Source organism: Chlorocebus sabaeus, chromosome 11 (assembly GCF_047675955.1).
Source record: "Chlorocebus sabaeus isolate Y175 chromosome 11, mChlSab1.0.hap1, whole genome shotgun sequence".
In the NCBI taxonomy this organism is placed as follows: domain Eukaryota; kingdom Metazoa; phylum Chordata; class Mammalia; order Primates; family Cercopithecidae; genus Chlorocebus; species Chlorocebus sabaeus.
Window position 1 is genome coordinate 97,864,420 of NC_132914.1, and position 25,928 is coordinate 97,890,347.

The window sequence follows — 25,928 nt, forward strand, 5'->3', positions numbered from 1 at the left end:
CAGAGGTAGGAGAGGTGAATTCCACCTGGGTGAACTGGGGCAGGCCTCCCGGTATAGGTGACCAGAAGTAGGTGATCAGCTGACAAGGCAGGGAGAGGCACTAACATCACAAAGGCCCAATGCCAGGAATAGCAAACAACTTTGCGGTAAAGCCCTGACGTTTAGTGAAGAAACCATGGATTAAGAAATAAAGTAAGGCAGAAAAAGCAACTTTTCTAGGCACTGCAGTTCAACAGAGACATTCATTAAACATTTACTATGGTCAGCATTCTGCCAGGGATGAAAAGCTGGATATAACCTGGACCCTTTCTCAGGAGCATCAGAAACTCACTGTGAGATTATGGGAGAGTGCCATGGTTTTTATGCAAACCTGATTTCCCATTTGAGGGTAGAGTTGTTCTGGTCCCAGACTCCTTAGAGCTGCACTGGCTAATATGCCACATGTGGCTGTTCAACTTTAAATTTTAACTTAGAATTAAATAAAATTTAACATTCAGACTCTAAGTATCACTTGCCACATTCCAAGGGTTCAATATCCCTATGTGGTTAGTGGCTACCGTATTGGTAGGCATAGAACCCTTCTATCACCTCAAAAATTTCCCTCAGATGACACTCCTTTAGAGAAGGTGTTGAAACCTGGAGACTGTCTATCTAGAAAAATTTTACTTTATTTTCAGGGCTTCTCAGACTCCCCTGGAGTCCATCCATGTGTTCTCATTTAAGAACTCTTTCCTAAACTTTCGTGGAGAACCATCACAAAGGAATCCTAATTCTCAACTCTTTGATAGACTAATTCCAAAATAAAAATTCCTAAATGTAAATTTTAATATGTATTTTCCCTTTTAAATTGTATCAAAACAGAAATAAATTTACCTTTTCAGAAAGCATACTCTAAATTAAAGTCAAACTGCCTCTACTCCCTCCACATCCTTATTTTCTGCCAGACAATGTTGTATTTGTTTACTTGTTTACTTATTTTTGTCCCAACCATTGACATCCCCACTTCCCAAAACACACAAACAAGAGAAAGGCTGGGCCTTCATATGTGTCTTTTCACTTTCATATCCTCAGACCCTAACACAGTGACTGCTGAATAGCAAGTGTTTATCACACACACACACACATATACACACATATACACACACACACACACACACAGAGACAGAGAGAGAGAGCATGAGCATATGTTTATAAATATATATTTGTAATGAAAGAACTATCCTAATACTTATATCATCAAGACAGACTGTTATTAATTACTTATTAACTATCAATTAACTATCATTAAAATCAGGATTTTGCTAGATTCTTTAGGAAACATGTCTTTTAATGACACTCGACTTACCAAAACTGGTTCTCAACAACCGTATTTTACACTCAGAACTATCTTCTGAGATAGCAACAGTCCCATTTTTACAGAAGAGATTGAAATAGGAAAAGCTTAGCCAGTTAAGATCTCACGGTCAGTTAATGGTGGAAGTTGTTCTAGTCCAACCATTTTGGAATATGTTGGCCATGCTGGTTCTTTGGTTCCTGTGTAATTACTTCTCTATTTGTGGAGATTTAGGGTGCACACTATGAAATGCTAGAAGTGAAGTGAATGGGCTTTGAGTATAGAAGGTTTTTTGTTGTTGTTGTTGTTGTTGTTTTGTTCCGGTTTTTTTTTTTTTTTGAGATGGAGTCTCACTCTGTCGCCCAGGCTGGAGTGCAATGGCGTGATCTTGGCTCACTGTACCCTCTACCTCCCAGGTTCAATTGATTCTCCTGCCTCAGCCTCCCGAATGGCCGGGTTACACACGCCTGCCACCATGTCTAGCTAATTTTTGTTTCTTTAGTAGAGACGGGGTTTCACCATGTTGGACAGGCTGGTCTCGAACTCCTAACCTCAGGTCATCCACTCACCTTGGCCTCCCAACGTATAGGGATTACAGGCATGAGCCAATGCATCTGGCCAAGAATAGAAGTATTATTTAATATTATTGTGTACTTTTCTCATATTTTTACTGATGTCCTACTGTTTTAGCATATTATCTATATCTTTGTGAAAACTTTCCATTTTGATCTAGATTATTCCAGAGAGTGATATGACAGTGATATCATTATTTGACTTGACTTGGGACTCCTTTATGTTTCTTGATTATGAAAATAATTGTTTTATTGAAATAATGCTTAAAGATTTTAGAATTGTCATATGAGGAGAAAAAAAAACTATACACATTTCCTTGGATGCTACAGAATCCAGATTCTATCAGTTTTTGATCTTGGACAAATTACTTATCCTTACTAGAGCTGTGGCAGAGAGAAACTGGGCTGAGGGAGGAAGGGGAGTTGAGGGAGGAAGGGGAGTTAAGGGAATAAGATAGATTAGAGGAGAAAATCTAAGTGTAAGTGAAACTAAATGCTTTTAATACATTTTAGTTTTTTTCAATTCCGTTCACTCCAGAAATTTTCATCGTATTTGGTGATGAAATAGATCAGGATTTTGCTTATTTTTATCTTTTTTTTGTGTAATAATTCCATATTTTTCCCCTTCCATTTTGTGGTGGTAAGACAAGGCACCATTTCTAAAATATTTTGTCCGTTAGGCATACTCTTTTTTGTTGTTGTTGTTTATTTTGTTTTGTTATTGTTTTTGAGACTGAGTCTTGCTCTGTTGCCAGGCTGGAGTGCAGTGTCATGATCTTGGTTCACTGCAACCTCCACATCCCAGGTTCAAGTGATTCTCCTGCCTCAGCCTCCCAAGTAGCTGGGACTACAGGTGCGCACCACCAAGCCCAGCTAATTTTTTTGTATTTTTAGTAGAGATGGGGTTTCACCATGTTGGCCAGGATGATATCAATCTCTTGACCTTGTGATCCACCCACCTCGGCCTTCCAAAGTGCTGGGATTACAGGCGTGAGCCACCGTACCTGGCCTGTGCTATTTTTATATGGATAAGTCAGACAGAGGGAAAGGAAATTGATTTTTGTACAGATACTGTATACAATGTGCTCTGTCAATCATTTCCTGGGTTAATGCAGAAAGCATTATTTTCAACATGTAATATGTATATTCTGAACTTTGCCAGTGTAGAAAAGCCCTGAATTCTAATGTTCATAAACTATTAGTCATATACTTATGGAGATTTTTAGATATAAAGAAGATTTAGAAGATCATCTAGGGTGGAGTCTTTTCTTTACAGATAAACAGAGGGAGCCCAGGTAGGGTAAGTAACGGTTTTTAAATGCCATATAACTAGATTCAGGAACATGACTCCCAGGGACCTGGAAATCTCTTCTGTTGGGAAAACTTCCCAAGAGAAGCAATACCTACAAGGAATTTAGAGATAAGTGGACATTAATGAGATGAAGCCCTGGGAGGGGTTGGCTGTGTTGAGAACCATTCCAGGCTCAGGAAGCAGCAGGTGGGAGAAATCCTGAGTCTGGAAGCAGCAAGGCACATTCAAGAAACAGAGACATCCAAACATGCAAAATGGCTGGAAAAGAAAGCAAGGGTAGGGTGATGCAGAAACCTGCAGGCCCGTTATATGCAAGCGGAGGCCGAGAAGGGGGTAACAAACGCAAGTAGGAGGATGCAGAGAGGGGCTTTGAATATCATGTTTTTAAGCATCACACACCTGAAATTACCCCCAGAGAGCAGCAATTCAGTGCATGGACTTTGAGATTAGACTCCTAGAGCTCAAATCGCATCTACTTAGGTAGGTAGCAATAAAGTTGCTTGACTTCTACGTGTCTCATGGTACTCATTTGTAAGTGGGGGATAATAATGTTACCTAACTCATAGGGTTTTGTGAGAAATAAATGAGAACATACAAGTGCCTGCCGCTACAAAGAACTCTATAAAAGTTTTCTGCAAAATATAGTGATAGTAATCATAATAATTATAGTAATCGTTTCAACTATCTTTTGAGCACAGCAAAGAGCATTGCCAATTCGAAATCCCCAAAGCCCCCAAAAACCACGTTTTTCTAAAAGTTTGGCACACACTTTTTTGGTGACAGAACTTGACCTGAATGAATGTGAAACTATTTATAGTCTTTACTTATTGCACTGACTGTGAATATTCATATATTTCACTGTGGAAAATATTGCTGTATTTGACTCTGGGTTCTGTTTCAGACTGTGCTGGGAGGGATATATAAATAGCACAGTATTCTGTTCTAAAATCCTGAAAATTCTGACTTCTAAAACACATATGACTGCAAGGGTTTCAGATAAGGAACTGTGAATCTGTATCATCTCATTCATTCCTCAACCTAACCCTTGATATCAATGTTATCATGCTGCCATGAAAACCGATGTTTATCAATAGTTTGAATAATTTGCTCAAAGTCCCACTGTTCATAAGAGATGGAATTGGAATTTGGTCTAAAATTGTCTGACAACATTTGGAAGAGTCAGACACATTTGTAAACTTTCCTATCTCTTATTTATGTCTATTTTTTCAGCATTTGCATAATTTAAATATTTTTATTTTCTGAAGAGCCATAGTTGATGTTTCCAGGAACTATAAGCATTTTCATAACCTGATGGTTTTCTATTACCTAGAGGTTTTGTAAATAAGGGGCTCCTTTAATAATGACGGTGGTAAGAATAATAATTATTTTTCCTATTTTAAGTCAACTATAATTTATCAAGCACTTCCTGTGTGCCAAACATTTAGCAAAGCACTTGGCACACATTATCTCATATAATCTTTATATCAACCCAGTGAGGTAGGTATTATTATTCTCTGTTTTATTAGGAGAAGACTACAACTTAAAGACATTAAGGAATTGCCAGCTGCACACAGATTGTAAGTAACAGAGCAGGAATTTGAATACAGTAGATAGATTGCAGGCACTGTATTCTTTTTTTAAAGCTCCTCCTTTGTTTTATAATGATTAAAATAACACATACGTATACACATGGCAAAAACTACAAACAGTAAAAAGAATTATGCAATCTTCTCTCCCAGAATATAATGTAAAAATATCACCTTTCACAATCACCACCACCTACTTTCTTCTGTATCACACAGAAATTTGCCTTTGCGCGCACGCACCTGCACACATACACACACACACATACACACCCCATTAGTGTTTAATACCCATGTGAATATACATATTGGTCTATAGCTTGCCTTTTTCATATAGCACCTTATTGTAGAAATTTTCCATGACAGCACATAGAAATCTAAATAATTGTTTTACATCTACTTAATATTTCAGTGTATGGATATAACAAATTTATTTAACCAGACTCATATGGATGAATATTTAGATTATTTTCCAATTTATGGCTCTTGCGAATTTGCTGCAAGTGAATATTTTTACAAAACACTTTTTCATAGAGGTTCAAGGATATTTCTAAAATAAATTTTCAAGCAGTGGAAAATTTATGCTGGGTTAAAAGGACATTGAAGTTTAAAAAACTGGAAAATATTCACAAATTTCCCCCAAAAAGTATTTGTTTCCCCAACAGTGTGTATAATCAAACTTTTTAAACTCTCACACATTTGAAGATGAAAACGGTAATGTTTTAGTTTCAATTTAAATTTAATTATTGGCAAAGGTGAGCACATTTTTTCTGTTTACAAAACACTTACGTTTATATTTCTAAAACTATTCCTTTCCTTTATTCCTTTTTCCATAGCTTCTCAAATGTTTTCATATTGGTTTTCAAGAGCTGTTTATACATTAATGAGATGACTCTGTCCTCTATGTTGCAGATATTTTTCTGAATTTTTAATTTGTCATTTAATTATATTATGTATATATACTCTTAAAAAGTTGTAAACTTTTATGTAGTTAAATGTTTCAATCTTTTCTTAGAGCCCACACTCCTAACCATTATGCCAAACTGCCTCTCTAATTTCCAGAATGATGACATTCATTCCAGTTTTGTTGTCACTTTTGTTCAGGTGTTTTAACAGAACAAGTGGCAGGTCCTCTGGGGCAGAACCTGGAAGTGGAACCATACTCTCAATACAGCAATGTTCAGTTTCCCCAAGTTCAACCACAGATTTCCTCATCATCCTATTATTCCAACCTGGGTTTCTACCCCCAGCAGCCTGAAGAGTGGTACTCTCCTGGAATATATGAACTCAGGCGAATGCCAGCTGAGTCTCTCTACCAGGGAGAGACTGAGGTAGCAGAGATGCCCGTAACAAAGAAGCCCCGCATGGGCGCGTCAGCAGGGAGGATCAAAGGGGATGAGCTGTGTGTTGTTTGTGGAGACAGAGCGTCTGGATACCACTATAATGCACTGACCTGTGAGGGGTGCAAAGGTAAGCATCTTTGATTGGCAGTTTTCTCTTTCAGATTTTACTGTATTGGTTGTTGAAATCCCTGAACTAGTTGCTTCCCTTTTCCCAGGCAACTTCCCATTTTCTCCTTCTCTGCTCCTACCTCCTCACCTTTGTTGTGCAGTCACAGATCTGTAGGAAAAGACTATTAGAGTTTTTAGCTTAATGTTTAAGACTGTTAGAGTATCTAGCTTAGTTGGAGTATTTAGCTTTTTTCCTTTTCACAACCTCACACATAGCTAAAGGGAACTTATGATTAAATTGAATTTGTTGTAGGTTTTGTTTGTTTTTGTTGTTTTATGGTATTTGTCTTTCTGTGCTTGGCTTATTTCACTTAATGTAATATCCTCCAGGCTCATCCATGTTATCACAAATGGCAGGATTTCATTCTTTTTTATGGCTGAATAGTATTCCATTATGTATACATACCACATTTTCTTGATCCAGTCATCCATTGATGAACACTTAGGTTGATCCCCTATCTTGGCTATTGTGAATAATGCTGCAATAAACATGGGAGTGCAGATATCTCTTTGACTTACTGATTTAATTTCCTTTGGAGATATACCCTGTGGTGGGATTCCTGGATCACATGGTAGTTACAGTTTTAATTTTGTGAGGAAACATCATACTGTTTTCCATTATGACTACACAGATTTACACTCCTACCAGCAGTAAGGGTTGACTTTTCTCTACATCCTTGCAAAAACTTGTCTTTTGATTTCTTGATAGTGATTCTAAATGGAGTGAGGTGCTACCTATTGTAGTTTTGGTTTACATTTTCCTGATGATTAGTGGTGTTGAGTGCCTTATGCCCATTTTATGGAAGTGGAAGCTGAAGCATAGACGTTAATCTACTTACCCAAGTTTTCATAGCTAATAAGAGCTTCAAAACTGTAGCTTATAATCTAATTCCAGAGCCTGTATGATTGACCACCAGGCTATGATGCCTTTTATTGGTTGTCTACTAAGTGATCATTCTGCTCTTCAGTTGTCTGCTCAAGGGTAATATTGACTAATTCAGTGGCGAGAGGAAGAAAACCAAACAGTCCGTTTAGGTGTTAAGGTATCAGTGTTATCTAAGCCAAGGGAATGAACCCCTGAAGTCACTAACCTTGGATGGCATCTCCTTAGGAGTGAATTTGTCTTTCTGTCTTGTGAACTGTGCTTATGACTAAGTGAAACTTGGTCCACCTGCAAAGAGTTCTGGGGCATGGCAGGGTAAATGGAGTGAGAACAGTGGGCCAAGGACAACCCTAGAAAACACTTACCTTAAAGGTGGTCAGGGGAAGAGAAACCCACAAAGGATATAGAATAGAAGTAATCAAGATAGAAGTCTACAAGGAAGTGCAGGATCACAGAAGAAAAGGAGACGAACAAAGTAGTCAGAAGAGAGCCAACCTTTGGGGAGATTTAGGAAGGAGAAGCTGGATTTGGACATAAGTATATTTTTAACAGCAGAGAAAGACAAAATTTTTCCATTGATTTTTATTTGAGACTTTGCCCCCATGGTGTCAGGAAAAGGACAAGCATGTAAGGGAGAGGAGGGGTTGGAGCCAGGCAGGGCCCATGTTCTATACCAGGAATTGGCACATTTTTTTCTGTAAACATCCAGACAGTAACAAGTTCAGGCTTCACACCACGGCAGCCTCTGTTGCAACTAATCAACTCTGCTACTGGAGTGCAAAGGCAGCCACATAGAAAATTAGCATAGCTATGTTTCAGTAAGCTTTACTTACAACAATAGGCAGGAAAATTAAAAACAAAAAACAAAAAACAAAAACGGCTGGCTGCAGTTTGCTGAACACTGTTCTTGACCAATGACTCTTTTTTTCTTTTGAGACGGACTCTTACTCTGTCACCCAGGCTGGAGTGCAGTGGCAATCTCGGCCCACAGCGACCTCCACCCCCTCAGTTCAAGTGATTCTCCTGCCTCAGCCTCCCAAATAGCTGGAATTACAGGCACCAGCCACCACGCCCAGCTAATTTTTGTATTTTTAGTACAGATAGGGTTTCACCATGTTGGTCAGGGTGGTCTCAAACTCCTGACCTCAAGTGATCCACCTCTCTCGGCCTTCCAAAGTGCTGCGATTGCAGGCATGAGCCACCACGCCTGGCCTTGACCCATGACTCTTAAGGGTTGGAGTACAAATTAACTGGAAACTGTGTAGTGAGTGAGCACAAGACTCAACTCACAGCCCATATGTGAGAGAAATGTAACTTTATTTTTTTTAATTGGATTTAATTCAGTCTCAAGCTCTGGTGGAAACTTTATTTCATTTTATTCAGGATCATTCCTTTCACCCCAGCCAAAATTCTTCTGGGGGTTTATCTAAGCACCAGGATTAAGGTAGGGTTGTGGAGGGATTGGGCAATGGGGAGTGGGGCTCTGGTCTCACAGCTGTGGGACTGGGTGGGGCTTGGTGCCACAGCTGTTAACACAGTCCGAGATCTGTTAGAGTGCTGTTCTATTTGGTCTTCAGACCCCGGTGGGAAAGGTCTCTGTGGCATCATCCTGGGGTCCTGAGTACACTCCTCCATCACGTCTGGCCCTGTCTGTCTCCTTCATTCAGCTCAGGTGGGTGGGTTCTGATGTTGCCTCAGTGCTGTGTTGGGATGCCTGGCTGCCCAGAGAAACCATGCCGCCATTTCATCTGCTCTATGTCATGCAGGGTGCAGAGAACCCTAGGGTTTGTTCCAGTTCTACCCAGGAAAGGGCACAAGAATCCTCGTCTTCTAGGATCCCAAATGACATAGAGTTTCTATCATCTCTCAATCCACCTATCCTAGAATTCTGTCTGGGGACAGGGAGTTGGGAGGGACAGAGCTCAGGACCTTCTCAGGTACCTAACATGTCTTAGCTCTTTGACTTCCTCTTTAGTTTTCTGCTTCCTCCCAACTTGAATAAGTTTTATCTGGACTTTAGGATTTGGGGGCTTAAGCTCTGGTGACTGAAAAGCCAAAAACAGGCTCCTTTATCTTCCTTATGTGTTCTCCTGTGAAAACAAATGAAATTATCCTAGCTTAGTGAATAGACGAATGAGGAAGGGCTGTGAGGAAACCAGAGGAGAAGAACAGAATAGGGTGGAGTGCACATCAGAGGACCAATGCCTCATGCCTGCAGGTCTTGTGAGAGCTGCTCAGTCAACCTGGTTTCCCCACTGACCCCGCCGCCCACTTCCCCCGTGCACATCTCTTGGATATCTGCACTCAGCAGATGCAAAGTGAATTTTACTCTGTAGCTTTCCATCAAAGGGAGCATGGGCTTTGGGGGCTGGCAAGCTCACATTGAATCTAGGCTCTGCACTTTTTGGCTGAATAAACAAGTTACTTAATATTTACTGGTTAGAGTTCAGCGAAGTAAAACAGAAACCAATAATTCAGGCAGAAAGGAATTAATACAGAAGTTGGAAGAGTCAGAGTAACAGGATCTATGCTGAGTTTCCAGGAGATGCTCAGAGCCACACTGCAGAACTGGCCTGCCGGTTGCTCTTCTGCCAAAAGCAAGAAGATGGGGACTCAGGAAGCCACCTCAGGATTGTTGGCTCCAGGAAGACACTGCCTCAGCTGCCATCTAGGGATCAGGAAGTTGCCTTCACTGGCAATCACTAGCTCCAGAGCCGGGGCTTGCCTGCCAAATGTGCAGCTATAAACGATAAATACCCTGCCCCTGCCTTTCAATACCCTCAAAGCTAGCGACTAGTAGCCAGGATGCTGCCACAGCAAAACTCCACCATCCCACTTACCAGTAGAAACAACAGAACAGCTTACTTCTACTTTCCAAATGTCTTACAAGGGCATCTCTGTGGGAGAGCTTAAATCATATCCACCATGTTAGCTGCAAAGGGAGTCTGGGCAAGTTCCTGCCTCTGGTAATAGGATGTGAACTAGACTAGATGGGAGGTGCAGTAGATATAGAGCTAGCTAATCCTTAAAGACTATACAACACTTACTTTCTCTGAGCCACAGATCTGCAAAATGGGGATATTATGTATTTTGCAGGCCATTTTTGTGGATTGTACAAGATTTATATTATATTATATATTAGAATTTACCAGCTCTCTTGCTTTAGGATTTCACTGGAGATTTGTCAGACCTGTGATACTTAAAACAAAGAAAACACAAGAGAATTAAAAAAAAAAAAGAAACCTTAGAAACAAAACAAAGATCAGGGTTAAATTTCCTTATTCCATTGGTCTCTTTATCTGGTTCCACTAAAAATATTTTAATTTGCTTTGGTGTTTTTATTTGTCATAAATATGTATGGCATCAATGAGAGAAATGATGGTTTTCAATTTTTTTAAGTAATAACTTTGGAACACAAGCATCGCGCACAGTGACAATGACTGCCACTTTCCCAACACTAGATTAAATCAAGAGCTTTCTTTTGCCCTTAGTTATCAGTGAGGCATATGGAAATGTGCTAATGTCTGAATGAGTTTTGATTCCAACCTCAAACTTCAACCAACAAAACCGATCAGCATCTGACTGAAAATTTCAAATGGCTGCATTTCCAAATAGGTCAGTGTCTGTCACATTCGTTTCAATGCCAAGAGAGTCTACACACATCAGAAAATGGTAGAATTCCTAAAAGATACTGTCTGAGTAAATGAGTGACCCTACTGCCTTTCTGAATATATTTTTGTATAAGATCATGAACCAGCATTAGACTTAGCTTTGAAGTTTTAAAAAAGCTTCCAAAATTATTGAAACTGTTCCAGTATAGAATAGATGTAGTGTTTCCAAAGGATCTTTTGTTTACGGACATTTGTGAAAGCTGAGGAGTGCTGACCTATATATAAACTTATTGACATTCTATTTAAGATCAAGTGAGGTCTGATTTTAAACAATTTAAAAATGATCCTAATGAATTCTAGAGGTCAAATTATCTTGGAGTATGGTGCAAGATGGGGTTCTAAACTATTTCACTGCATTGGAAGCCTTTTGTAGTAAGTGTTATGAAAATCGTGGGAAGAGTAGGACCCTGAGGGCAAACAACATGGGTCCCTATCCCAGCTGATTGTCTTCCCAGGTGTCCTAAATTACTTAACCTTTCCGAGCTTTAGACTCCTTACCTGTAAGATAAGGACAACAATGAAGATGATGATAAGGATGAGGAGATGATGATGATGATAATGATGATGGTGATGGTGATGATGGTGATGATAATGGTGATGATGGTGGTGATGGTGATGATGATGGTGATGATGGTAATGTTGGTGATGTGGTGATGATGATGATAGTAATAATCACGTTGATAGATAACCTATATCAAGTGATTACTATGTGCAGGAACTGTTCTGGGGGGCTTTATATGTACTAATTCATTTAATCTTCAGGACAGTCTTTTGTAGCAGGTATCTATAGATTGTCATGAGGATTAAATAAATTGATGTGTGTAAAGTACTTAACACAGTTCTTCCCAATGGAAAATCCTCAATCATTGCCTGCTATTATTACTATTATCATTGAGTTGTTGTGAATTTTTAAAAATGGATATTGTTTTTAAAATATCTTGCTCAGTACCTGGCACTCTTTTTAAAAAGTATTTTTTTTTCAATTTCAATAGCTTTTGGGGGCACAGTTGTACAAGTGGTGTTTTGTTACATGAATGAATTGCATAGTGATGAATTCTGAGATTTCGGTGTATGTGTCACCAGAGTAGTATACATTTTATCCAATATGTATTTTTTTTATCCCACACTTCTCTCCCCTCCTCCCTTCTGAGTCTCTGAAGTCTATTATACACTCTGTATACCTTCGCGTACTCATAGCTTATATGGCGTTTGGTTTTCCATTCCTGAGTTACTTCACTTAGAATAATGGCCTTCTGTTCCACCCAAGTTGCTGCAAAAGACATTATTTTATTCCTTTTTATGACTGAATAGTATTCCATGGTGTATATATACCACAGTTTCTTTATCCACTCATTGGTCGATGGGCACTTAGGTTGGTTCCATATCTTTGCAATTGTGAGTTGGGTTGCAATAAACATTTATATGCATGTGTCTTTTTATCTAACTACGTTTTTTCTTTTGGGTACTCACTAATGGGATTGCTGGATCGAATGGTAGGTCTACTTTTAGTTCTTTAAGAAATCTCCATATCATTTTCCATAGAGGTTGTACTGATTTACATTCCCACCAACAGTGAAAAGCATTCCCCTTTCACTACATCCACACCAACTTCTATTATTTTTTGACTTTTTAAAAATGGGCATTCTTGCAGAAGTAAGGTAGTATCTCATTGTCATTTTAATTTGCATTTCCCCGATGATTAGTGATACTGAATATGTTTTCATGTGTTTTTTGGCCATTCGTATGTCTTCGTTTGAGAAATGTCTATTCATGCCATTTGTCCCCTTTTAGATGAGATTACTTGTTTTTTCCTTTGCTGATTTGTTTGAGTTCCTTATAGATTCTGGATACTAGTACTTTGTCAGATGCGTAGTTTGCAAATATTTTCTTCCATTCTCTGGGTTGTCTGTTCACTCTGATAATTATTTCTTTTGCTGTGTAGAATCTTTTTAGTTTAATCAGGTCCCATTTATTTATTTGTTTGTTTTTGTTGCATTTGTTTTTGGGGTTTTGGTCATGATGTACCTGGCACTCTTACGTGCTCAATAATCATTAGATGCTATTTTGTTGATGAATTCTTATTTGGTGTTCCTCTGTTCATCCAGCCTCCCCAGTTGGGGTCATACACTGTTTTCAAAACTCTCCCTATTCCTATTAATTAACCCAATTCTTTATTCAGCAAGTATTATTAAGTACCAATTTGTATGCCAGGCTGTATTCTAAGCATAGGAGATGCCTTGGTGAGCAAACCAGACCAAATTGTTGCCTTCATAGTCACCATTCTAAAGCAAAAGCAGAAAAACAGTCTACATAACTGAGCTAAGGTAGACAAAAAGAGAAAACAGTCAAGCAAACAAAAAGATTAAGAAATATAAAATCAGTAAAAGAGTATCGAAAAGAAGATAGAGAAAAATGCAATGGTAACAAGACAATTTCCAGGGGATATGAACTGATACTCCATATAAACACATAGGTGATGAGGCAAGACAAATTAAGATGATAAAAACTAAATTTAAAAAAGAGAACATGTTTAAAGCAAACGTATAAACAATATGTATGAGTAGTGATTAAAAGAAACGTCCTAAAGCATAAATTACTAAATGAGAAAAGTTACAAATCTACACCCAAGAAAAAGTGGAAATAGGCATTTAAGCAGGAGTTTGGAGGTGAAAGGTTTAACCCCACAGAACAAACGAATTTACTTGGGCTCAGGCAGCTACAAGCAGCATCAGGCACCTCCCAGTGCTGGAATTCACCTATTAGGAACCCAGAACACCCCTAGGAACCCCAGGGAAGATGCTGGGAGCAGGTACTGGTCACTGTGGGCCACCAGCTTCTGGGAGTTTGCCTACCTGGCACTTTAAATAGTCGTTGAAGATATCCAAAACCAAGCGCCAGCAGAGCATCATAACCTCTGTCCTCATCCTCTCAGTAGACATCCAGTAGGTCTGATGGTGTCAGTGGGTTTTTGCTTTCTACTCCTTTAGACTCCTTCATCACTTAATAAGCATTTTGTCAAAGCAATGAGTGCACGTGATTCCAAAGTCAAATGGTAAGAAAGGCATATCATTAGGAAATAGCCCCAGCCCTACCCTCTTCACCTGCTCCTACAGGCAACCCCTAAGAACCACTTCAGTTTTCTTTGCTTTTTGTATTGTTTTTTCTTTCTTTCCTTTCTTTCCTCTTTCTCTTTTCCTTCCTTCCTTCCTTCCTTCTTTCCTTTCCTTCTTTCCTTTCTTTCTTTCTCTTTCCCTCCCTCCCTCCTTTCCTTCCTTCCTTCCTCTTCTTTCTTTCTTTTCTTTCTTTCTTTCTTTTTCTTTCTTTCTCTCTCTCTCTTTCTTTCCTTCCTTCTTTCCTTCTTTTTCCTGCCTTCCTGCCTTCCTGCCTTCTTGCCTCTTGCTTTCTTGCTTTCTTTTTTGACAGAATCTCGCTCTGTCGCCCAGGTTGGAGTGCAATGGCGCAATCTCAGCTCACTGCAAGCTCCGCCTCCCAGGTTCATGCCATTCTCCTGCCTCAGCCTCCTGAGTAGCTGGGGCCACAGGTGCCTGCCACCAAGCCCAGCTAATTTTTTGTACTTTTAGTAGAGACGGGGTTTCACGGCATTAGCCAGGATGGTCTCGATCTCCTGACCTCGTGATCCATCGGCCTCTGCCTCCCAAAGTGCTGGGATTAAGGCGTGAGCCACTGCACCCAGCCGTTGTGTGGATGGTCTTTATTTATTTCTGTAATACCATTTTCCCTCCCAACAAACATTGAAGAAAAAAAGAAGGGACTGGTGGGAAGAAATGCCCTGGAGGACACACCTCTCCAATCTTTGCAGTTTTGAAGAGGGAGTGTTGAGGTGGAAGGCTTGGGGATATGGGGAGGATGGCCAGCCCCTCCTCTTGTCTCCCAGGTGGCTCTTGGCAGCCTTATAAAGCTTAAACTCATCAGTTATTTTGGAGACAATGCTTTTAAAAGAGTTGGAAGTCTGGGATATATGCTTAAATGGAAACTGGTTGAGATATCTCCAAAGCAATTTGCACACCTCCATCTTCCACTGCACTGAGTTCTCTTGGTCCCACCGGGGCTGCATGCACAGCAGCATGCAGTTCTTGTACAGTCTCTGGAGTCTGAAGGAGTTCCATTTGATTTTATCAATGATCTGCACAGCTACCTCTTTCCTAGTTAGGGTGTGTCAGGCCAACTTCATGGTTGCCAAGTTACCCTGGTCGATGGTCTTGATGAGCCAGTAGTTTCCAGGAGGGGTATCCTCAGCAGAGATGCCTGAGAGGTCCTGCAGTATGTTGAATGATAGGGCTTGGAGTCAGGGTGTCCCAAGGTAGGCTCAAATTTGGGAAACGCTGATTAAAAGCTTGTTCCAGATCATCTCAAAAGAAGAAAACTTCCAAAGCCCACCTGATGACCTAATCTTTATAATAGAGTCAAAACACAATGCCAGAGAAAAATAAAAATAAACAAAAACAAATGCTAACACACTAAATTTAAAAAGCAAAATAAGAAAAAGAGATATGAATTTGTAGCTTTCCTTTCTTATAATGTCTTTGTATAGTTTTGGTATTAGGGTAATGCTGGCCTCATAAAATAAGTTAGAAAGTGTTCCCTCTGAATCCTCCCTAACTCATTTTATGAGGCCAACATCATCCTGATACCAAAGCCTGGCAGAGACACAACAAAAAAAGAGAATTTTAGACCAATATCCCTGATGAACATCGATGCAAAAATCCTCAATAAAATACTGGCAAACCGGATTCAGCAGCACATCAAAAAGCTTATCCACCATGATCAAGTGGGCTTCATCCCTGGGATGCAAGGCTGGTTCAACATTCGCAAATCAATAGACATAATCCAGCATATAAACAGAACCAAAGACAAGAACCACATCATTATCTCAATAGATGCAGAAAAGGCTTTTGACAAAATTCAACAGCCCTTCATGCTAAAAACGCTCAATAAATTCGGTATTGATGGAACGTACCTCAAAATCATAAGAGCTATTTATGACAAACCCACAGCCAATATCATACTGAATGGGCAAAAACTGGAAAAATTCCCTTTGAAAACTGGCACAAGACAGGGATGCCCTCTCTCACCACTCCTATTCAACATAGTGTTGGAAGTTCTGGCTAGGGCAATCAGGCAAGAGAAAGAAATCAAGGGGATTCAGTTAGGAAAAGAAGAAGTCAAATTGTCCCTGTTTGCAGACGACATGATTGTATATTTAGAAAACCCCATTGTCTCAGCCCAAAATCTCCTTAAGCTGATAAGCAACTTCAGCAAAGTCTCAGGATACAAAATTAATGTGCAAAAATCACAAGCATTCTTATACACCAGTGACAGTCAAACAGAGAGCCAAATCAGGAATGAACTTCCATTCACAATTGCTTCAAAGAGAATAAAATACCTAGGAATCCAACTTACAAGGGATGTAAAGGACCTCTTCAAGGAGAACTACAAACCACTGCTCAGTGAAATAAAAGAGGACACAAACAAATGGAAGAACATACCATGCTCATGGATAGGAAGAATCAATATCATGAAAATGGCCATACTGCCCAAGGTAATTTATAGATTCAATGCCATCCCCATCAAGCTACCAATGAGCTTCTTCACAGAATTGGAAAAAACTGCTTTAAAGTTCATATGGAACCAAAAAAGAGCCCGCATCTCCAAGACAATCCTAAATCAAAAGAACAAAGCTGGAGGCATCACGCTACCTGACTTCAAACTATACTACAAGGCTACAGTAACCAAAACAGCATGGTACTGGTACCAAAACAGAGATATAGACCAATGGAACAGAACAGAGTCCTCAGTAATAATACCACACATCTACAGCCATCTGATCTTTGACAAACCTGAGAGAAACAAGAAATGGGGAAAGGATTCCCTATTTAATAAATGGTGCTGGGAAAATTGGCTAGCCATAAGTAGAAAGCTGAAACTGGATCCTTTCCTTACTCCTTATACGAAAATTAATTCAAGATGGATTAGAGACTTAAATGTTAGACCTAATACCATAAAAATCCTAGAGGAAAACCTAGGTAGTACCTACCATTCAGGACATAGGCATGGGCAAAGACTTCATGTCTAAAACACCAAAAGCAACGGCAACAAAAGCCAAAATTGACAAATGGGATCTCATCAAACTAAAGAGCTTCTGCACAGCAAAAGAAACTACCATCAGAGTGAGCAGGCAACCTACAGAATGGGAGAAAATTTTTGCAATCTACTCATCTGACAAAGGGCTAATATCCAGAACCTACAAAGAACTCAAACAAATTTACAAGAAAAAAACAAACAACCCCATCCAAAAGTGGGCAAAGGATATGAACAGACATTTCTCAAAAGAAGACATTCATACAGCCAACAGACACATGAAAAAATGCTCATCATCACTGGCCATCAGAGAAATGCAAATCAAAACCACAATGAGATACCATCTCACACCAGTTAGAATGGCGATCATTCAAAAGTCAGGAAACAACAGGTGCTGGAGAGGATGTGGAGAAATAGGAACACTTTTACACTGTTGGTGGGATTGTAAACTAGTTCAACCATTATGGAAAACAGTATGGCGATTCCTCAAGGATCTAGAACTAGATGTACCATATGACCCAGCCATCCCATTACTGGGTATATACCCAAAGGATTATAAATTATGCTGCTATAAGGACACATGCACACGTATGTTTATTGCAGCACTATTCACAATAGCAAAGACTTGGAATCAACCCAAATGTCCATCAGTGACAGATTGGATTAAGAAAATGTGGCACATATACACCATGGAATACTATGCAGCCATAAAAAAGGATGAGTTTGTGTCCTTTGTAGGGACATGGATGCAGCTGGAAACCATCATTCTTAGCAAACTATCACAAGAACAGAAAACCAAACACCGCATGTTCTCACTCGTAGGTGGGAACTGAACAATGAGATCACTTGGACTCGGGAAGGGGAAGATCACACACCGGGGCCTATCATGGGGAGGGGGGAGGGGGGAGGGATTGCATTGGGAGTTATACCTGATGTAAATGACGAGTTGATGGGTGCAGCACACCAACATGGCACAAGTATACATATGTAGCAAACCTGCACGTTGTGCACATGTACCCTACAACTTGAAGTTTAATAATAATAAATAAATTAAAAAAATAAAATAAAATAAAATAAAATAAAATAAAAAAGAAAGTGTTCCCTCTGCTTCTGTTTTCTGGAAGAGATTGTACAGAATGGTATCATTTCTTCTTTAAATTCTTGACATTTAAATGCTTGACAGAATAAACCAGTGAAACCATCTGGGCCTGTTGCTTTATGTTTTAGGTTATTAATTATTGATTCAATTTCTTTAATAGTATAGGCCTATTTTGATGACCAATTTCTCCTTGTTGAGTTTCGGTAGGGTATATGTTTCCAGGAATTTCATCTAAGTTATCAGATTTGCAGGCTTAGAGTTATTCGTATTTCTTTATTTTCCTTTTAATGTCCATGGGATTAGTAATGATGGGCCTCTCCTTCATTTCGGATATTGGTAATTTGTGTCTTCTCTCTCTCTCTTTTCTTGGTTAGCCTTGCTGAGCTTGGTTAGCCTAGCCTTATTAATTTTATAGATCTATTTTATTGAATCTATTAATTTTTATTGATCTGTTTAAAGAACCAACTTTTGGTTTCAGTGATTTTTCTCTATCATTTTCTTACTTTCAATTTCATTGATCTCTGCTCTAAAGTTTACTTTTTTTCTTTTTTTGCTTATTTTGTATTTCATTTGTTCTTTTCTAGCTTCCTAAAGTGAAAGCTTAGATTATTGATTTTAGATCTTAATCAATATATGCATTTTAGTGCTATAAACTTCTCGTAAACACTGCTTTTGCTACATCCCTTAAATTTTGATAAATTGCGTTTTCATTTCCATTTAGTTCATTTTCACTTAGTTCTTTAAGTAGTCACCTCTATGTCTTCTATATGCATTATGTGTAACCTTTTAGAAACGCTTTGTGATGTAAGATGTGTTATATTCCTATATTTCTCTAAATCAAATTTAATCTCTTCTAAGCTCATAACTCTCCCGGCTGATGTGAAATTCATTTGGTCTGTGTTTGAGAATACTCCTTCCTCCAGGATCGTGCACAAACCTCAGGATCATGTTCAAATTTTAATTGGTCCCTTGAATGTGAACAACTCAGCCACAGTCCAGCATGGACATCTTACCTCAGGGTTTTCAAGGCCATGGTTCTTAGTATCTTCCTGTCCTCATCTCAGAACTACATCACTGGAGATCTGTCACTCCTCTAGAAGCTCTTTATTAGTGCTGGTTCAATACTCACAGAACCTCCCAGACTCATCCCATTCCCAATTCTACAAGCAGTGACCTCCACCTTCAACATCTTTGAGATGATCCAATATAACCGTTTCAATGAGAGGTTGAAAACAAAAATCGTATGTGAGAGTTATCTTTATTTAGAGACAGAAACATTGCAGCTTTTGTGCCAGCAAGTGAAGAAGAGTTTCTGCCCTCTTGGGATGGAAAAGAAAATGAAAAAGCAATAGAAGCAAGAACAAAGCCCACATAAATACCTTGATCAGTTATCCGTTCATCTTAATGTTCCTACAATTATTGCAAAACAATCTTTTATGAACTCAAATTGGGGAAGGTAACAAGTTTGTTATGGGCTGGGCACTTGCCATGCTGTGTAAAACTTGGGTAGATTCATGTCTCAAGATAATTTTTAAAAATGTAAACTTCCTACTAAAAGGACAGCATAAGGCAGTGGTTAAGAGCACAGAGTCAGCTGGGCACAGTGGCTCATGCCTGTAATCCCAACACTTTGGGAGGTTGAGGCAGGAGGATTGCTTGAGTCCAGGAGTTTGAGACCAGCCTAGAAAACATAGCTAGACTCAGTCTCTACACAAAATTTAAAAATTATTAATAGCTGGGCATAGTGGGGTGCACCTGTAGTCCCAGCTACTCAGGAGGCTGAAGTGAGAGGATCGCTCGAGCCCAGGAGTTTGAGACTTCAGTGAGCTATGATTGCACTGTGCGCTCCACCCTGGGTGACAGAGCAAGACCTTGTCTAAAAAAATAAAAAATAAAAAGAGTGCAGAGGGTGAGCTTATCAAGGTTCACATCTGAACTCTACCATTTGTTCTCTGCAGGACCTTGAGCAAATTAACCTCTTTGTAACTCAGTCTCCTCTTTGGTAAGAAAGCGATAATAATAGTATCTGCCTCATTGGATTGTTATGAATAGGAAATGAATTGCCATTTACCATTTTAGAACAGTGCCTGGCACAAAATAAGTGCTGTATATGTAGAGACAGATCTAGAAACTGTCTCCATTTAGGTCATCTTGAATGGAAAGATATCTAATTACTCACCTCTGTGTGTTTGCTGCTATTTTAAAAGCTTGTAGACCCTTAAAGTTTTACAACATCAACCAATATTTTATTGCTTGCAAAGTAGTGGGTGGCCTACTACCAGTGGCTACCAGTATCAGTCACTGGAGTCTGGTACGTGCATGTGTATGTACACATATGTGTGTATGACTTGAGAATAGGGTGTGGTTGTGGCTTCCACCAGTATAAAGCAGCACGAGAATTGCTTAAACCCGGGAAGCAGAGGTTGCAGTGAGCTGAGATCATGCCACTGCACTTCAGCCTGGGCCACAGAGCAAGGCTCCATCTCGGAAAAGAAAAAAAAAAAATAGAGGTAGAAAAGCAGTGTGCAATATTCTGCAGAATTGAGGAATCCATATAAAAGTACCATCCTCTAGCTGTTTGCTTGCTACCCCAGGGATCCCACTGGTGCTACACATTCCCCAGATGGCAATGCCAACTCTGTCTACTCATCCTGTATTACTAGCAAGGCTCTGTTCCTCAGTGAATTTCCTTTCCATTCATTTTCAAATGACTTTTCTGATATGAGCATTGTTGAATATGCACAAGAAAGAGCAAGACAGAGGCAGAGTTATGTGTATGGATAGATTTGCATAAGTATAAATACAGTATATGTACCCATATTTAAATGATATAATGATAATATTGTGTTGCTATCTCAGAGTGAAAGCTAATTAATTCAACTATTGAGATGATAATGATTTCTTTTTCAGTTAATACCAGAGTCAAAAAACCCTGCAGAATGATTCCACGCACTGTTCCTTTGGCTCATCTTGGAAGAAAGAGTTTTATTCTGTTAACTATTAAGCTGTCTATCAGTATCTATGTCAGTTTTAAAGGAAATCATTCCTGGGAGGGGCAGAAGATTATTAGTAGGAAGGCTGACTCATGTAGGCTCAAGAGGACATTGAGGTCATGATTTGGTACCAGGAAAGAAAAAGTCCTCTTTTTGCTTTTAGTCTCTTAAAATGCATGCTTTGGTATTTGCACTCTCAATATCAACACTGATCTGCAGCACAAAGTCTTTTTTTAGACTTTGTTTGGTTGGATTTGACATTTAGGAAAATGTTAAGATCTCTCCTACTGAAATTTACACCATCTGAAAAATTCACAAGCAGGTCCGTGACTTTCTTAACCTTGACATCTCTAACTTTTCCTTCAGCCTCTGTTTTCATATTTCACGAGTTACCAAAGCCTGATATTCTCTCTGTTTCCTCTTTTCTATTCTGTCCCACTTTAGTTCAGACATTGGTAGCCTCTCAGTTGTATTATGGCAATAGTCTCCTGTCTCTAGTCTCCAATACCCGTTTCACCTTTCTTTACCTTGCTCCAAGGAGCTTCCCAACATACCGGTTAGGTCATACTCTCCCCTGTCAAAGCCTTTAATGGCTTTCCTCTTTCAACATGGTAAAGACTCAACTCCTTTGCTTGGTATTCAAGGACACTTCATCAGATTCTGTTCCTACTACAACTGCTTACCCGTCTCCCACTAATTCTCTCCATACTCTACCCTACTGCCACCAAGACGGAGTATCCACCCTTTCTTGGAATTTTCATAACACCCTGTTTGTTCATTTTTCTGAATGTCTTTCCTCCCTCATGGTCCATGTTTCTAAAACCTTACTTATTCTTCAAGGCCCAAATCAAATTCTATTTCCTTCACGGACCTCTCCCTGATTCTGGCTACTCTTAATTAATCAGGATCACTCCCAGTCTATACAATGCCTTTTCTTCGAGGCACTTGACTTCTAGCAGTTAGGAAATCGTCATATTATACTTACCTTGTTAGAACAATTTTTAAGTGCCTTCTCCTGGAAAATTGTCATAAGAAATATGCAGCTCTACATGGGTGCAATGTAATTGCTGCCTCTCCTCCTTAAATGTGGCACAATCTTTACAAGCATATGGTGTGGACCTGCGTCTACATTTCAATAATTTATTCCTTGTTTAGCTATCTTATTACTCATATTTTGTATTATGCTGTAAATTTACTTCTGTTTATTCCAACTAAGTATGCAACTCTGAAGACAAGGAATGTCTTATTCATCTTGGTATTTCCCAGGTCAGAGAATGCAACTTTCAGACAGTTTTTACTTAATAGTAAATTATTTTACTCTCTTGTGACCCAAGGGTGGTAATTGCAAGACAGTGGTTAAGAGTACAGGCTTTAGTGCATGACTGCCTGGGTTTGAACCTTCCTAGCCAACTACTAACCATGTGATCATGTGATCATGGCCAAGGTACTTAAACTCTCTGTACCTTTTTTCTTCATCTATGATATGGGGACAAATAATACTATCTTCATCACAAAATTGATATGACAATTAAATCAGTAAATGGAGGTAAAGTTGTTCAAACAATAGCTACTAAGTGCCTAATAAATGTTAGATATTATTCCAACAGTCTGTTAAAATAAGAAGGACTCCTCTCAGTTTTGATAGAGACATGAAGACACTAGATGCTACATTCCAAGGTGAGCCCATCTGGCAGAAATTTCACAGTGGATATTCAAGAACCAGTTAAACATGTCACTTATTTTGAGAGAATGAAGAGATCAGGAGTTGGAAATTACAGAGAGGTTTTGTAAAGATTTTGGAGCATGTGACTAGTGTGCTGTGTGAATCTTACATCCCTACTACAAAGGAGAATGTTGGAAGTGGGAGTGTCTGTCCCTCGGGCCACCACTGGAACATGTAGTAACTTTTTGAGGATTGGAAAATGGTATCCCCTTGTGTCCCCAAAATGTATACTGAAGAGATCCTATTGCTCCAAGCCCAATGAAAGAGTCTTCAAGATGATTACTTGAGTAGGTTGACACGTATCCCCTGAAGCTGATAGACATGGGGACTTTGTGTCTCACTTTCACCTGAGAAGTTGAAAGGCAGGAAGCCGGGTGGCTGACTGCTCCTGGATAAGTGGGAGAGATTTCTCTGCTCCACAGAGATTGCTAGATCAGAGAAAGCCATTATGGGGTTATCTTAGGTCCATGTCAAGAGAACCACAAGGAGTGACCTCAGTGTAAAAATCGTGGAGTGAATCGCCAAATTCCTAGATGTTGAAGGAGACACATACCATGGGCTAGAATAGAGATGTATTTGCCCTCATCAAAAAAGTTCAGATGAGGCTGGGTGTGGTGGCTCATGCCTGTAATCCCAGCACTTTGGGAGGCTGAGGCGGGCAGATCACTTGAGGTCAGGAGTTTGAGACCAGCCTGGCAAACATGGTGAAACCCCATCTCTACTAAAAATACAAAAATTAGTCGGGCGTGTTGGGTGGCACTTTTCATCCCAGCTGCTCCAGAGGGTGAGACAGGAGAATCGCTTGAATCCAGAAGGCAGAGGCTGCATGAGCCGAGATTGTGCCACTGCACTCTAGCCTGGGTGACAGAGTGAGACTCTGTCTCAAAAAAACAAAAAACAAAAAACAAAGTTCAGATGAAAATATCCCGAAGATGAGAAGTCTCTAAAGAACCCAACACAATGGAGAGTCAACTTTGAAAACTTGCTACGCACAAACCGGCTTACAGCCACACTAGTCCAGTAACTGCCTTCCTGTCATTTCTTCTCTTACCTCTCTCACAGTCCTCTCCCTATTCAACACTGCCTCCTTGACTCTGAAAGTGTCAGGAACTATGGTTAGTTAGATGGAGGAGAAAGCAGAAAGTGGGGAAATGGAGCAGCAGAGTTGAAGCCAGTTACCTCCCTTTTTCACTCTAGGCATCTTACCTGTTAATAGGCTGCAGCTGTGCTATGCCTTCTCGGGGGGAGATGTTTGCTTTTAGCTCAAGGTTGGCATTTTTATTATTATGCCACGCTGGCATATAAAGTGCTGAATTGAAACCTTGAATGCCATTTTCTCCCTGAATGCCTGGTTAACAGCAACTCACTTTCCAAAACTTAGCTCAATGCTCACATCCTATCCTGACCTCTTTATCCCAAACTGAGGAGTCTGTGTGTTTGCTCTGCCACCATGCAGTTTTTAGAGCCCAGACAGCATGTAATTCCACTTGTTTTGTTGTTTGTGTGTCTTTGTCCTCAGCCAGCCTTTAAACTCTCAGAGCCCAGCGGTGAATTTTTTGCCTTTGTACCCTCGGCACTTAGTGCTCACTGGCATAGAATTGTCCCCCAATAAAGATCTATGAAAGTAATTTATCTTAGAAAACAAATTCACATTTTTCCTAAGAGAGGCTATGATTCAAACTTGTCTTTATTTCTGAAAGATAAATTAAAAACAACAGCCTTCTCGACAACACAATGTCATATAAAGTATTTGTCACTGGTGTGCTCAAGGGTGGCCTGGGTGCTCTTTAGCAGTTTGTGAGAAAATGTCCTGGCATCTCTCAATCCATACCTGTGTTTTTCCTGAGAAGCTGTAAGAGGACTTTTTACACTTTTCAGTGTTTCTCCCACAGGTTTCTTCAGGAGAAGCATTACCAAAAACGCCGTGTACAAGTGTAAAAACGGGGGCAACTGTGTGATGGATATGTACATGAGAAGAAAGTGTCAAGAGTGTCGACTAAGGAAATGCAAAGAGATGGGAATGTTGGCTGAATGTATGTATACAGGTATTCACTTCAAGCAATTACATTTCACTAAAAATCTCTTGAGGCAGATGTCAGGTAACTCATCACAACAGTGCTACTTCACATATTAAAGAAGGAACCTACTAAGTCATCTAAGTTCTTGAAAAGGTTAATTAACCACTGAAATTGTCCAAACTGTCAACTAAAGAGCATTTTAGTCACCCAAAAGAAATGCGTTTTTTTTTTTGTTGTTGTTGTTGTTCTTTGTCGCAGTGAACTATACATGGAGCCCAGTGGCATTAGCATACCATTCAAGTAACGTGCTTTAATGAGCTACGAATGACAGTCTAAAAGTTTCCTCTAAATTTGATTTTAATATACTTATTATGTATTGCTTAATTAGCATACAAATTCACTATTGTGGAAAAAAATAAGAGTGCTTTATAAGGTATAAGTACCTCTGAATTGTCTAAATAGAGTTTTAAACGAAGTCATTTTATTAAGAATCTGTCTTCTCTTAGTGCAGCTTTGAACCAATTTGTATAGGTTTACACCGGAAATTAACTACTCCCAGTTTTAATATAATTTTGTCCTTCTATCTGATAAGGATACACTGTATGAAACTGCTGGCTTTGTGAGGAACTATAATCTTCATCAAAAATTGGAATGCATGCTAGTATATAACATAATTAATTTTTCATTCTGCAAATTCTACAGACCACTCAGATTCTGCGATATGTCCTGTTTCTCCTCAAAACACAAATAGACAAACAAATGTCACCAAGGGGATGATAGCATTCAGGCAGGGAATGCCACATGAAATAAAAGCCTTCAGAAGGTGACTCCAGTTCTATTGTTACCAAACTGTACAGGCAACTGGGATGGACCCAGGGAAATAATGCATGCAGGTTGGGGGAAAATAGGTCTGTGTAAATAATCCAGCTCTGGGTGGATGAAAGTTTTATAGTAGCTGATCACAATCTCATCTTAGCATACATGAAACGAGAGCCTGCAATAGGGGCTGCTGCTGGAATCCAATCTCACAATGGAAACACTTACTCTGACACTGCGCAGCTCATATTGCTCATCACTTAAATATGAACTTGTTCCAGCTGGAGCTCTGAGGACATTTTGCATGAAGCCACA

At 39.5% G+C, this 25,928-nt stretch overlaps 1 protein-coding gene across 6 annotated transcripts in view; it reads left to right on the plus strand.

Moving 5' to 3' along the window:
* Positions 1–25,928, plus strand: part of NR1H4 (nuclear receptor subfamily 1 group H member 4) — an 87,232-nt gene that overhangs the window by 32,805 nt on the left and 28,499 nt on the right. For 2 of the 6 annotated variants that reach the window (XM_008004373.3, XM_008004376.3), the window contains 2 exons: positions 5,905–6,270; positions 24,672–24,824. In XM_008004373.3, the coding sequence (XP_008002564.1) occupies positions 5,905–6,270; positions 24,672–24,824 (519 nt within the window). Of the gene's footprint in view, positions 1–4,743; positions 4,795–5,904; positions 6,271–24,671; positions 24,825–25,928 lie in introns of all 6 variants that reach the window. The other 4 variants (XM_008004374.3, XM_008004378.3, XM_037996651.2 and 1 more) reach the window with 3 other exon arrangements.